Raw genomic sequence first — 13,919 nt, forward strand, 5'->3', positions numbered from 1 at the left:
CTCTTCTCCCTTGCTTGTATTCCAGGTGGGGAGCTCTCTTCCAAAAGCGAGCTGGATGAATTGCAGGAGGAAGTGGCCAGGAGGGCCCAGGAACAGGAACTTCGCAGGAAACGGGAAAAGGAATTAGAGGCAGCTAAAGGATTTAACCCTCATCCCAGTCGCTTCATGGACTTGGATGAACTGCAGAATCAGGGTAATTGTTCTGAACTTTAGGTTATGGGTGATGGGGACAGAGAAGAGAGGAAAGAAAAAAATATTCAGGCTTATAAATTCCTGTCTTCTGTTTAGCTAAGTTGTATTTTATCATAATTCACTCATTTTAGTGAGAACTAGCTGAAGTAGGAGGTGACAAGCCTGTTGATTGGAAGACAGGCACTGATTTGGGGCTCATCTATTAAAAGTCTATAGATGAGAGATAGTATTATTCATAAAAATATTTCCCATGAACATCTCTACTGTAGAAGGTGTAAATAAAGCTAATCACGATTCAGGAATAGCAGAACAGGGCAGTGAGTAAGCCACACTGATAAGGGAAATTCTACTTGCTCAGCGGAAATACACTCTTGAAATTTCCCACCTGGAGCTTCAAGTGGGTCTACCAAAAAGGTTCTAATAACACAGAGCTTGATTGCCTTTTGATCCTCTGATGATTCATTTCCCAATCTCATGCAATTTTTGTGGACTTTATGATGCTTCTCCAACAGCCCCACACTAGTTACTTTTTTTTCCTTTCACTGCTTTAGGATGTCCTTTTGTACCAAAAGAGATTAGTCTTCAAAATAAGAGTTTAAAATAGGAAAAGTAGGACTTATACCTTAAATAGGCTCCTGGAACTTGTATCTTTCTATAAAATGAATTTATTATTCTTATTATTCAGAATCCCCAGATGTAACATTATGCTAAAATAGTGCAAAGAATAGGAGTCTGTGCTATTTTGGGTGGCTGCTTTCTTGTTGACCACTTCCCACTTCCCACTGGGCTAATTTGGGGGTCTATTTGGGGCCATTCTTCTCCTCTAATCCTATTGTCTTTTGATTTGAGGTAATTGTTGCCTTATATTTCCCAAGGCATTGTATCTGTTTCCAAATTAGTTTTAAATTCCTAGTTCCTTAGCTGTCCCTACATTTGGATAGTCTTCTCTCCCTTTTTGTCCTCAAGCTATATTACACTGGGGTCTTGGGGTTATTATGCTTCTATACTCATCTCCTTCCCTTACCTTTTTTCCTTCCTTTGTTAGTTGGGCAGTACATGAAAGTTGAGAGGGAATCCTGGCCACATTTCATTGTTAATTCTTCATACACTTTGATTCAGAATCTCCTGGAAGAGCAAGGAATGGAGTGCTAAGATTCTAGAGGATTAGAATTAAAATCTAGTACAGTGATCAATTGTAGTGTGCCTGTATATCTATAGAGAAACTTTTTTGTTTTGATGGCTCTCACTACCATCTCTCATTATAAAGATTATATAGATCCAATTGTCAAATATGAGAAGACCTTAGGCCTGGAGGGTAGGTATCAGATCTCTTGATGTGGGATAGAACCTGAATGCCAAGTTCTTCAGAACCAACTTACTACTTCACTGCCCTCCCATTGCTCTCCAAAGGCCACAGTGAATTAGGAAATTAATGTTAGGGGTATGGAAGAGCCTTTCTTACCATGTCAAGCTGGAGGTAAGTGGAAGATGGGGAGATTATGGGAGAAATGACTGACATTTTGATATTTTTTTTCTTGTGAGCATGTGAAAACTCACCAAAATTCACCATTGTGAGTGAATTTACAATACAGCTTACTACCAGTTTATGAGTGAGTAAGAGCCAAGGGGACACATAAACTTGAGCGTTCTTTTACAAAAGTTGACCTTGCAGTACTTGCTTTTTCATCTGGCACTGTACTTGAACTCTTTTGCACCCGCTTTGGTACACATTTGCTTTCAGGGGAGGAAGGAATATTTCATGCTCCCTCTATGGGAAAGTGACTTTTGCAGTAGGTTTGGCAAGCAAGAGCATGATAAAAGAAAATACTTAGGAGTGCTGATGAAAGGAATGTGGTTGCAAACCAACAACAAAGGCTGTTCAACTGCCCTGGTGGATATATTGAGGTTAGGAACTGTAAAGCACCTGTGCCCAAGAGGTGCCAGTTGAGGGTGGTACAGAGAGGACTGTGAATTGATGTAGGAAGGAAATTTTACAGATGGCTTTCCACAGAGTAGTGAAGCCACTTTTGCCTTAACACAGCAGTAGAGGTCTCTGTAGAGATCTGGGGCATTCTGACACTGGTTGGCAAGATGTATCTTGTTGCACTGTGGAAACAGGTCAGTTCCAGGCATAAGAATCCACCCTTTTGCTGTAGACAATACTGTGTTCTTTTCTGGAGGGACCCCCTTAAGAGCTCTTGGAGTTGGAATATGTGGTGGACAATGACATACTCCTTTTTCATGGCCTTGGCAATGTGTTGGTTAAGGCAAAAATGGATGTCCTATGTGTTTCAGAGACTTCTTCATAGCAATGGAGAGTTAGAATAAGGGTAGATCAAAGGCTCAGCCGCAAGGATCTATGTGCCCTTAAGGGAAACAATACTACATAGAAAAAGGTGGAACAAATTGTAATGAAAATGAAAAGTACTGGCCCTTTCAGGGAGGAGTGACGGCTTTGAGAGGTCCTTGCGAGAGGCAGATTCAGTGTTTGAAGAGTCGCTGCATCTGGAACAGAAGGGAGACTGTGCTGCAGCTTTGGCTCTCTGTAACGAAGCTATCTGTAAGTAACTCTAACTGCTACAGCTATGGCAATTTTGACTAACTTTGAGATAGGTATTATTAGTGTCATCGCTCAGTTGGGATGAAAACAGCTTTTATGTCTCCTCACTGTCAGTCTCCCAAACTGAGACCCTTTAGCTATCGTTGCCCTTCAGATTTTTAAGTGTGCCCTGTGCTGTCATGTGGCCTATGGATATTTACTGGAATGACCTCATCAGGAGTCTGTAGATGAACTATCCAGCCATGCCTACCTTCTTATCCCAAGTTAGACGTCAGATTTGAGGTCAGTCTGTTCTTTCTCTAGTCACTGACTAGTTAGGTGGAGCTTATGGCAAGAAGAAATGAATATATTGGCTGTGATTTCCCAGGCCTGTGACTTTGCACTGCATATATGATTCATGTTCTTCCCTTGCTTTCCTGGTATGCTGCACCATAAGGTTACAGTGAAGGACTAAGGCTTAGCATTTATATCTGGTTCTTAAATGTGACCCACAAGAAGCTGTGTTCTGTAAAGACAGATGCAGATTTGGATCTTATTTCTGCTGTTGACTGTCGGGAAGGGGAAGTTGGGAGCAAAGTGTGGAGACCAGAGTCGGACAGGTCAGTTGCAAAGGATGAGAGTGGCAGTCTCTAAGATGGAAGCACCAGTTTATCTTCTTAACTCATTTTAGTTTAGCTTTTTATTTGTTTGTTTTTTTTAAATTTGGATTAATCTGTTTAGCCTCCATGGCTTCCATGAACGTTCCTTATAGCCAGAGCCAGCTCTGTACCCTGGACAGTATGTGCATGGTCCATGCCTTGCATTCCTGCTGCACATTTTGAGTTTTACTGCATATCTTTGCTCATTTTTGGTTCAATTTTATTTTTATTTTTGTTTGTATTTTGTGTTCTGTTTCTGCTATATTTTCTTTTGCATTTTAGCTAAACTAAGACTTGCCCTGCATGGTGCCAGCTCTAGCACGCACAGCAGAGCCCTAGTCGATAAGAAGTTGCAAATCAGTATTCGAAAAGCACGGAGCCTGCAGGATCGCATGCAGCAGCAGCAATCATCATCGCCGCAGCCGTCGCAGCTCTCAGCCTGCCCCCCTTCACAGGGGGCGGCCCTCCCTCAGCCAACAAGGTAGTGCCTGGGATCCACTGTAGTTTATGGACACCAAGGGAGGACATGACCATGGGTGCTCCATAGTCAGAACTCTCCTAGTCTTGGTGACTACAGAGGAGAGAGAAGAGTCCTCTGAAAATATTTTCTTCTCAGATTAGACACACAGAAAACTCATCCCACTGCCAGTCGTTTTCTTAATAGCTCCTAGAAAGATACAGAAAGTATAGCATAATAAATAGACCATTTGTCCATATTTCCTGTGGGTGACTTTGTCCTTGGACTGGTGTAATAACGTGATTATTAAATATGTACACATTATGTTCTCAGACATGGCAATCTGAACTGTTCCATGTTGCAGTAAAAACCATGTGATTTGTTTTGAGATTTCAGTGCTTTCTGTCCCTCATGGAAGCAGAGAAAGCAGTGTTCTTTGCTCTAATTGAACCATAGAGAAGAGACACAAAGATTCCCCTTGTTTTGCTTTCCTATGGGCAGCACTTCCCCAGGGCCACTGGTATAGCTTTCACACTTTAGCTTTGAATTTGGCTCTTACTTACAATATGTAGGTTTAAGTTAAAATTAATTTTGGCTTTTAATAAGCCTGAGTAGTTTTCAGAATATAAATATTATAAAAGCAGCTAACATTTTCTGAACATTTGCCTATGTCCAGGTACTAAGCTAAACACTTTAATTCTCACAATAACCTTAGGAGATAGGGACTATTAGTCTATTATTTAGTGATATTTTATAGATAAGGAAACTCAAGCTCAGGGAGGATAAAATACATAAGGTACCCATGGTTACTCAGCTAGTAAGTGGTAGAGGGGTGGACTTCAAATCCAGGTCTGTTTCACTCCATTAGGTCCCCTATGGAAGTAGAAGGACGTAGTCTTCATAATGTTGTAAGGGTGACTGGGTGGTTCTACCCACAGAAGTTGAGAGTGTATTCTTTCAAATTTAATGCTAAAAGCTGAGATCTTCCTTCTTCTTTTCTCCTACTGTGTACTCTAGTAGTTGAATGATGATCTGCAAATCTGATCAGAGATATGTTTTGAATATAAGCAATTTAGGCAACTAAACTCTCTCTAGAAAACTTATGCCACTTGATGTAAGTAATTGAGGTTTTATTTAAGTGCTTCTAACACTGAGTTTTTTAGGTCAGAAATATAAAACTATTAGTAAGAAACTGAGTAAATGCAGTTAATTCCTAGTCTCACTCCCAAATCTTTGGAGAGTCACAGTGTATTACTTTGGGAAGATATCTCAGTGAATAATACAACCAAATCCAGATTATGAAAACACACTTGAAGTAGTTGAATTCTGTGTAATCCCAAGAACCAAAATCACCCTGTACTCTGTAAATGTGGCTTTTGGTTCTTGGCTGGTCTGCCTCTCAGGACCCTAGGTATGAGTAACTTCTAGGCTTTGCTCACCTTCATGTCATCTGCATGTGGGACTAGCAATTTTTGTTTTTTTAATTTGCAAGAAGAATATGATTGGAATGGGATTTTACAGGTGAAGAATATTGACAAGGACTTCATTTAATATTACTGTGTGCAGCTTTGGTGAGGGTATTTAATAAAGAGAATTAATATTACCTATTGCTTGGGTGTGAGCTGACCATGTGCCTGCCTTCTCTTTTGAACCTCTGAACCATTGACTGTACTTATGCTTGTCTTTCTATTTATTTTTACCATTCCCTCTGTGAATGGCTAGAAATGGGAATCAGATGAACAGGTCTTTTTGTAAGTGATCTTGTCATTTAAGGCAGCTTATGACTGGCTCTCTCCATTTATTTCAGTGAACAGCCTATCCCGCTCCAAGTATTGTTAAGCCGGGAGGCTCAACTAGAACCCTGCACGAATACAGAGTTTGGGGCCAGTTCTTTCATCCACTCACCTGCTTCCTGCCATGAGTCACACTCATCACTCTTCCCAGAGTCATCTGCCCTGTCTGCCCCACAGCACAATTCCCCCAGTAGGTCTGCCTCGAACCTTCTGACTTCAGTTGAGGATAGCATTGACCCCTCTACGCTCCACAGGGAGGCCTTACCTAAAACACCAGGGAGGACTGAGAAGAATGCTCATTATGGTTGGGAACCATTGGATGTACCAGAGAGTAAGCTGCAAGGCTACAAGGGTGACAACAGCAGCTGTACCAGGTTCCTCCCACAAGAAGGAAGAGGTATTGATCAAGAACAGCCATTCCAAGAAAAGAGGGACCCTGTTGTCTCATCCCAGGTGATGCCTTGGTCACACTCAACTGGAACAGACACCTCTGAGAGAGGAGATGCACACAGACTAGGCTGTAGTCCTTCAAGTTCATCAGCTCAGTCCAGCCTTCCCCTGTACAGGGCCTGCCACACTGTAATGCCTGCTGCTTCCTCACCTATGCTTCACTCTCCTGATACTGTGCAGAAGACTAACGAATGCCTCCAAGCCAAAAGCCTCAAAACTTTGTTGACTTCAAAAGTGGATGCTGGCAGCGAGGATCCCTATAGGCCAGAGTTTCCAAGCACAAAGGGGCTTGTCCGTTCTCTAGCAGAGCAATTCCAGAGGATGCAAGGTGCCTCCACAAGGGATGGCACAGGTTCCCAGGATAGAAGTTTGCCAACCAGTCTAAGAAAGAACTCTTCCCCTTCTGACTCTAAGCTTCCTTTCCCACAGGGTCGAGGGAAAGGCCATTGGCCTTGGGCAAAACAACAGCCTTCTTTGGATGGGAGGGACAGACTACCTTCCTGGGAAGAACCTGCTGATTATCCTTGTCTTGCCATGAACTCTGGGCTGCTTAATAGTGAAACTTCTAGGGGAAGACAGCCCAGGTTGGCAGATCCAAGCATGTATCAAGGAAAGCCATCTCAAGTTAGAGACGCTAGGCCTAAGGAACTGGGCAGCAGTGTCGACTTGGGGACTTCCTTGCCTCTGGACTCCTGGGTGAATGTCACAAGGCTCTGTGATTCTCAGCTTAAACATGGGGTCCCTGGGCCAGGAATGAAGTCCCCCCCCCACGATTCCCATACCTGTGTAGCCTATCCAGAAAGAAACCACATCCTTTTGCATCCACATTGGAACCAAGACACAGAGCAGGAGACCTCAGAATTGGAGTCTCTCTACCAAGCCAGTCTTCAGGCTTCTCAAGCTGGCTGTTCTGGATGGGGGCAGCAAGATGTGGCCTGGCATTCATTTAACCAAACGGGTAAGAATGTAACCATGGGCAGGGGGAGTGGGAGACATATAAAAGCCGAAAGCAGAACAGAAGAGGGGTGGTGTTCTGTCCAAATAACATCCTAGGTAAGAGGTGGTAGATCTTCTGACTTTATTTATGAAGACTTTAGGACAAGAGCTAGACCGTTTTCTAGCTATAGTGGAGAATGTGGAGAGAATAATCATTAATGGTCCAATTCCCTCCTTCTAAAGGAAGAAACCAATGAGTATATGCCGGGGCTGTTGTGCTTTCTGGGCATTCTGTGCTAAGGAATGGTTCATAGGTCTTTGAGAGAGACTCAGCCTGAAGTAGGGGAGGCTGAAAAGAAAAGTCATCCTTTTATGGCTCAGGAGGGAACTGAACTAATCCATGATCTAGCTTCCAGATCCGACTTGCAATGAGGATGTCCACATTGAGCCAGATCTGTAAAGTGGTATTTCTAGATCATACTGAATCAGAAATATCAAGAGCTTCCCTGATCCCTTCAGCAACTACCAGCTTTAAAATATTCAAGGTTGTATGCTTGTAGGGTACCCATTCATTGGCTATCCATTAGATTATATTGTGTGAAGAATGAAGTCTCTACCTTAAATGTACTTCACAGACTTGTTCTGGAAATTGTAGACATGAAGAATATTTATAACTTAGATTGATATACTTAAGAACTCCAAAGCCTGAACTATTCTGGTTCCATCATTAACTGTCAGTATAAATTTGGACAAGTCACTTGATATTCCATGACTGAGTTTTTACCTGCAAAATTAGAGAATTGGTTCAATGATTTTCTTTTTAAAGATGCCCTCCAACTCTTTTTTTTTTTTTTAACGTTTATTTATTTTTGAGACAGAGAGAGACAGAGCATGAACGTGGGAGGGTCAGAGAGAGGGAGACACAGAATCTGAAACAGGCTCCAGGCTCTGAGCTGTCAGCACAGAGCCCGACGCGGGGCTCGAACTCACAGACCGTGAGATCATGACCTGAGCCGAAGTCGGCCGCTTAACTGACTGAGCCACCCAGGCACCCCTCTTTTTTTTTTTTTTTTAATAAATGTTTATTTATTTTTGAGAGAGAGAGAGAGAGAGCAAGCATGAGTGGGGGAGGGGCAGAGAGAGAGAGAGAGAGAGAGAGAGAGAGAGAGAGACAGAATCCAAATCAGGCTCCAGGCTCTGAGCTGTCAGCACAGAGCCTGATGCAAGGCTTGAACCCACAAACCTCAAGATTATGACCTGAGCTGAAGTCCAACACTCAACTGACTGAGCCGCCCAGGTGTCCCAAGATGCCCTCCAACTCTTAAAATGATATGTATGATTCTGTGAAATTGAACTCAGAGAACTTTATCTTTAGCTCAGTTTCCATAACAGTACAGGTTATACTGCCAGTTGATGTTTAAATACAGCCATACAGGTATTTACTGAGTACCTAGAAGCTATTCCCAGAAGCTATTGGGGAGGGAGGGTGTCACATAAATATAAGATTTGATATTAAGATATGTTTTTTAGGATATGCATCACAGTGTAGACTTTGCAATAATGTTTATTAATATTCTCCTTAGGTACACGGGACAGGGCAGGATGGGAAGATTCTAAAGAATGAGGAAAAGCTGGTGTCTTCCTCAATTAGCTTCCTGTCTAAGGGAGAAAGAAAATACAAATGTCAAGTGTTTTAATAATAAACACATATAAAAGAATATATTGCAATTAAAATTAAACTGTCAAGTATTATATTACCAAAAAAATGCAAATAAAAAAAATTCTTATGTTACCCAAAATAGGAACATTTTTCATTGTGGATAGTTTTGAAAATATATAAACTAACAAAAATCATTGATAATCCCACTATTAATTTCATGAGTTTACTTCTGGCTTTGTTTTTTATGCATATATACTATATATTTATATTTAGTATTTATATTGTTTTGTTTTTATAAAAAGCAAATTATTACAATATATGTATATAGTTTATTCCCATGATATTCTTACATTATATCCATTAGTATTTTTCTTTTGAAACACTTTTAAGGACTACAATATGCTGCATATGAATGTATCATATATTCAACAATTTTATGATACTTTATATACTTTGCTTAGAATTCTTCCAATTTTTAGATAAACTGATGATGAATATCTTTATATTTGGGCACATTTCTGATGAGCTCTTCCAAATAAATTTTTACAAGGATAATAGCTAGTTGAAGGTTAAATACTTTTAAAAATTTCTTGATATGGACTGGTAAATTAGCCTTCAGGAAGATTATACTTCTGTAAACAATTTCAAAGAGTACGTACCAAACAGTACTTTTTTGCTTAATAGTGAACAAAAACTAATTTAAAATATCCATCTGATGAGTCAGTTCTTAAAATCCTTGTCAAACCAGACTAGCCTTTATTAACATAAAGAAGGGATCAGGTGGAATAAATCAGGAAGTAGGTAATGAAGTAAAGTGCCAATTAGGATCTGTATATGATAGACTATATCTTTAGGGGAGTACTTCTTTATCTTACTGTGAAGCATTTTTTTCTTTTTTAGATTTTTAAAAATATATTTATTTATTCAGGGCGGGGGAGGGGCAGAGAAAGAGTACGGAGAAAATCCCAAGCAGGCTCTGGGCTGCCAGCATAGAGCCCCACTTGGGGCTTGATCTCACAAATGGTGAGATCATGATCTGAGCCAAACCAAGAGTCGTATGCTCAACTGACTGAGTGACCCAGGCTCCCCTATTGTAAAGCATTTTTTAAGCATCAAATTACTAAAGCAAATTACAAAGCATCTCTCCCCCCGCCCCCACTTTATTCATATAATTTACAAATAACATGTAAGGTTAAGGTGTACAATGTGATGGTTTGACATATATAATGTGAAATGGATAACGACAGTAAGGTTGGTTAACCCAACCGTCACCACGCATAATTGCAATTTCTTTGTAAGAACATTTAAGATCTATTCTGTTAGCACCTTTCAGGTAAATAATACAATATTGTTAACTATAGTCATGATCCTGTACATTAGATCTCCAGAATTTATTCATCTTCTAATTAGATTATATCCTTTGACCAACATCTCCCCATTTCCCCCACACTCCATGTCAACTACCATTCTTTTGTTTTGTTTTGTTTTTTTAAGTAGGCTTCAAGTCCAGCATGGAGCCCCAGACGGGGCTTAAACTCACAACCCTGAGATCAAGACCCAAGCTGAGATCAAGAGTTGGATGCTCAACTGACTAAACCACCTAGGTGCCCCTTAACTACCATTCTATATTTCAATGAATTTAGCTTTTTTTAGACTCCACAAAGTGAGGTCATATAGTATTTGTTTTTCTCTATCTGACTTATGACTTAAAAAAATATAAAAGCCTTATTGATATATAATTTACATATCATACAAATCACCTACTTAATATGTATAATTCAGTGTTTTTTAAGTATATTCACATATATATATGTCCATCTATCACCACAATCAGTTTTTTTTTTTTTAAGTTTATTTATTTTGAGAGAGAGAATGTGAGCAGGGGAGGGGCAGAGGGAAAGGGAGATAGAGAATCCAAAGCAGGCTCCACGATGTCAATGCAGAGCCCGACACAGGGCTCAATTTCACAAACCATGAGATCATGACCTGAACCAAAATCAAGAGCCAGATGCTTAACCAACTGAGCCACAAAAGTGCCCCACCACAATCAGTTTTAAAGTGTTTTAATCACCCCAAAAAGAAGCCCTATACCCCTTAGTAGTCACTCCCTATCCCCCCTACCCCTCTCTCCTCCAGCCTCAGGCAACCTCTAATCTAGTTTTTGGCTATATATTTGCTTATTTTGGACATATGATATAATGGAATCGTATAGTATATGGTGTTTTGTGACCAGATTAATTTTGACATGATTATAGTTCCTAAAGAGTTGTGTATAAACATTGTCCTTGACCTCTATTCTAAATTTCATAGAATTTTTTTTTTTAATTTTTTTTTTAACGTTTATTTATTTTTGAGACAGAGAGAGACAGAGCATGAACGGGGGAGGGGCAGAGAGAGAGGGAGACACAGAATGGGAAGCAGGCTCCAGGCTCTGAGCCATCAGCCCAGAGCCCGACGCGGGGCTCGAACTCACGGACCGTGAGATCGTGACCTGAGCTGAAGTCGGATGCTTAACCGACTGAGCCACCCAGGCGCCCCTAAATTTCATAGAATTTTGAAGTTAGGCAGACATTATCTTAAAAATAAAAAGTAACTTTTTGTTAGGGAAAATTTCAAATATATTCAAAAGTAATGAGTAACAGTAAATGTTACAATAGCTGTCCAATAAGCTAGTACTTATGACTAGCTACTTATGACTAGCTTCCATAGTGATTATCTTGGCCAGTTATCAACATATGGCCAATTCTGGTTTACCTATAGCTTCTACCTACTGGATTAGTTTAATATCTATCTATTTACTTATTTACACATTTTATTTTATTTTATTTTATTTTATTTTTATTTCCTTGAGTAATCTCTACACCCAGTGTGGGGCCTGAATTCATGACCCTGAGATTAAGAATTGCATGCTGTACTGACTAAGCCAGCCAGGCACTCCTCTACTGGATTATTTTAAAGCAAATTCCAGACATTATATCATTTCATCCATACATAATATGGAATGTATCTCTAAGAAATAGTGACTCTTTTTAAATGCAAAACTATAATTTTATTATATCTAAAAAATTAACAATAATTTCTTAATGTAATATAGTAACTAGCCAGTATTCACATTTTCTCAATTGTGCCATATATGTCTTTTCACAGTTGGTTTATTTCAAATTAGTATTCAAACAAGATCTACACATTGCATTCGGTTGATATGTCTCAAGGCTTTTTTTAGCCTATAAAATTTTTGTCTGGTAATTTATTTATGGAAGATTTGGTCATTTGTCAAATCCACATTCTAGATTTTACTGATTATATTCTGGTAGTTTTTTTTTTTTTTTTAAACATGTTCTTCTAGCCCCTGTTTTTCTGTGATCTGGTAATTAGGGATAGAGGCTTAATTAAAATCAGGTTCAATTTTTTTTAAGATTTTATTTTTTTGGGGGTGCCTGGGTGGCTCATTCGGTTAAGCGTCCGACTTCGGCTCAGGTCACGATCTCACAGTTCGTGAGTTCGAGCCCCGCGTCGGGATCTGTGCTGACAGCTCAGAGCCTGGAGCCTGTTTCAGATTCTGTGTCTCCCTCTCTCTGACCCTCCTCCGTTCATGCTCTGTCTCTCTCTGTCTCAAAAATAAATAAATGTTAAAAAAAAAAAATTAAAAAAAAAAAGATTTTATTTTTTTAAGTAATTTTTACACCCAAAGTGGGGCTTGAACTCATGACCCCAAGATCAAGAGTCATGTGCTCTACTGGCTGAGCCAGCCAGTCACCCCCAAAATATTTATTTATTTATTTATTTATTTTAATGTTTGTTTATTTTTGACAGAGAGAGAGAGAGAGAGAGAGAGAGAGAGAGAGAGAGAGCATGAGTGGGGGAGGGGCAGAGAGAGAGGGAGACACAGAATCTGAAGCAGGCTCCAGTCTCTGAGCTGTCAGCACAGAGCCTGATGCGGGGCTCGAACTCACAGACTGCGAGATCACGACCTAAGCCGAAGTCGGTCACTCAACCGACTGAGCCACCCAGGCGCCCCACCAATATTTTTAAATAAGATTTCAGAGATGGTACTTTGTATTTCTATATCAGGAAGTGCATGATGTCTGGTAGGCTTTCTTCTTGTTACTATTGAGCAGTACATCTTAACCCTACCTTCTGTCAAATCCATAAATCCCCTCAGCTCCTTATAGGTGGCCACCTTCATCTCTGCTGAAATATCTTTAAAAGAATTAGTCTATTCCCAGGGGCACATGGGTGCCTCAGTCAGTTAAATGTCCAACTCTTGGTTTCAGCTCAGGTCATGATCTCGCGGTTTCATGAGTTCAAGCCCCACGTTGGGCTCTGTGCTGGCAGTGCAGAGCCTGCTTGAGATTCTCTCTCCCTCTCTTTCTGCGCCTCCCCAACTCTGCTGTCTCTGTCTCTCAAAATAAGTAAATAAACTTTAAAAAATGAAAAAAAAAAAAAGTCTATTCCCTTCAGAAGGTTCCAGTGGCTACCACCTTGTCTAGGAATCACACTTGACTTTACTTGAAGAGTACCAAATTCTAACCATTACAGCTACAATTTTTAGATCTGGCTGCCCATCAGAGTCAGCTGAGGAGTGTTTTTTTAAAAAACACAGAAATAATTTTATATAAATGAGATGACAGCACACATGTTGTTTTTATTACAGACATTTTCCTGTTTATCTCTGATCCCCTTGCATGAGTCCCTGCCTTTTATCCTCCACCTTCCCAGGTAGTAATCTAATGTGCATATTTCTGTATTTTTCTGTTGATATAATCCTATGTAGACCTAAATATACGGTTTTTTGTTTGTTTGTTTTTTTGGCCTAAGGTTAGTATTACAGATTCCTCCCCCCCCTTTTTTAAGTTTATTTATTTATTTTGAGAGAGAGAGCACACACATGAGCAGGAGAGGGATAGAGAGAGAATCTCAAGGAGGCTGTGCACAGTGCAGAGCCCAACAGAGGGTTCGATCTCATGAGCAGAAGATCATGCCCTGAGCCAAAATCAAGAGTCAGGTGCTTAGCCAACTGAGCCACCCAGACGCCCCAATTTTTTCCCTTTTAACTTAACAATACTTTATGAAAATCCCTCTAAGTCATCTAGTTTAACTCAATTCGTTATTTTTAGTGGCTGGGCAATATTTTTAATTTTTTTTAATGTTTATTTATTTTTGAGAGAGAGACAGAGACAGAGCACAAGAGGGGGAGGGGCAGAGAGAGAGGGAGACACAGAATCTGAAGCAG

General features: G+C 40.2%; 1 protein-coding gene across 20 annotated transcripts in view; it reads left to right on the plus strand.

The window, feature by feature from the left end:
* The window catches only part of USP54 (ubiquitin specific peptidase 54), a 133,473-nt gene that overhangs the window by 110,969 nt on the left and 8,585 nt on the right, over nt 1-13,919 (plus strand). For 13 of the 20 annotated variants that reach the window (XM_078434390.1, XM_078434385.1, XM_078434389.1 and 10 more), the window contains 4 exons: nt 26-193; nt 2,618-2,752; nt 3,673-3,871; nt 5,655-7,048. In XM_078434390.1, the coding sequence (XP_078290516.1) occupies nt 26-193; nt 2,618-2,752; nt 3,673-3,871; nt 5,655-7,048 (1,896 nt within the window). Of the gene's footprint in view, nt 1-25; nt 194-2,617; nt 2,753-3,672; nt 3,872-5,654; nt 7,049-13,919 lie in introns of those variants that run through there. The other 7 variants (XM_078434391.1, XM_078434394.1, XM_078434396.2 and 4 more) reach the window with 3 other exon arrangements.

This window comes from Panthera onca, chromosome D2 (genome assembly GCF_046562875.1).
Source record: "Panthera onca isolate mPanOnc1 chromosome D2, mPanOnc1 haplotype 2, whole genome shotgun sequence".
Lineage (NCBI taxonomy): Eukaryota > Metazoa > Chordata > Mammalia > Carnivora > Felidae > Panthera > Panthera onca.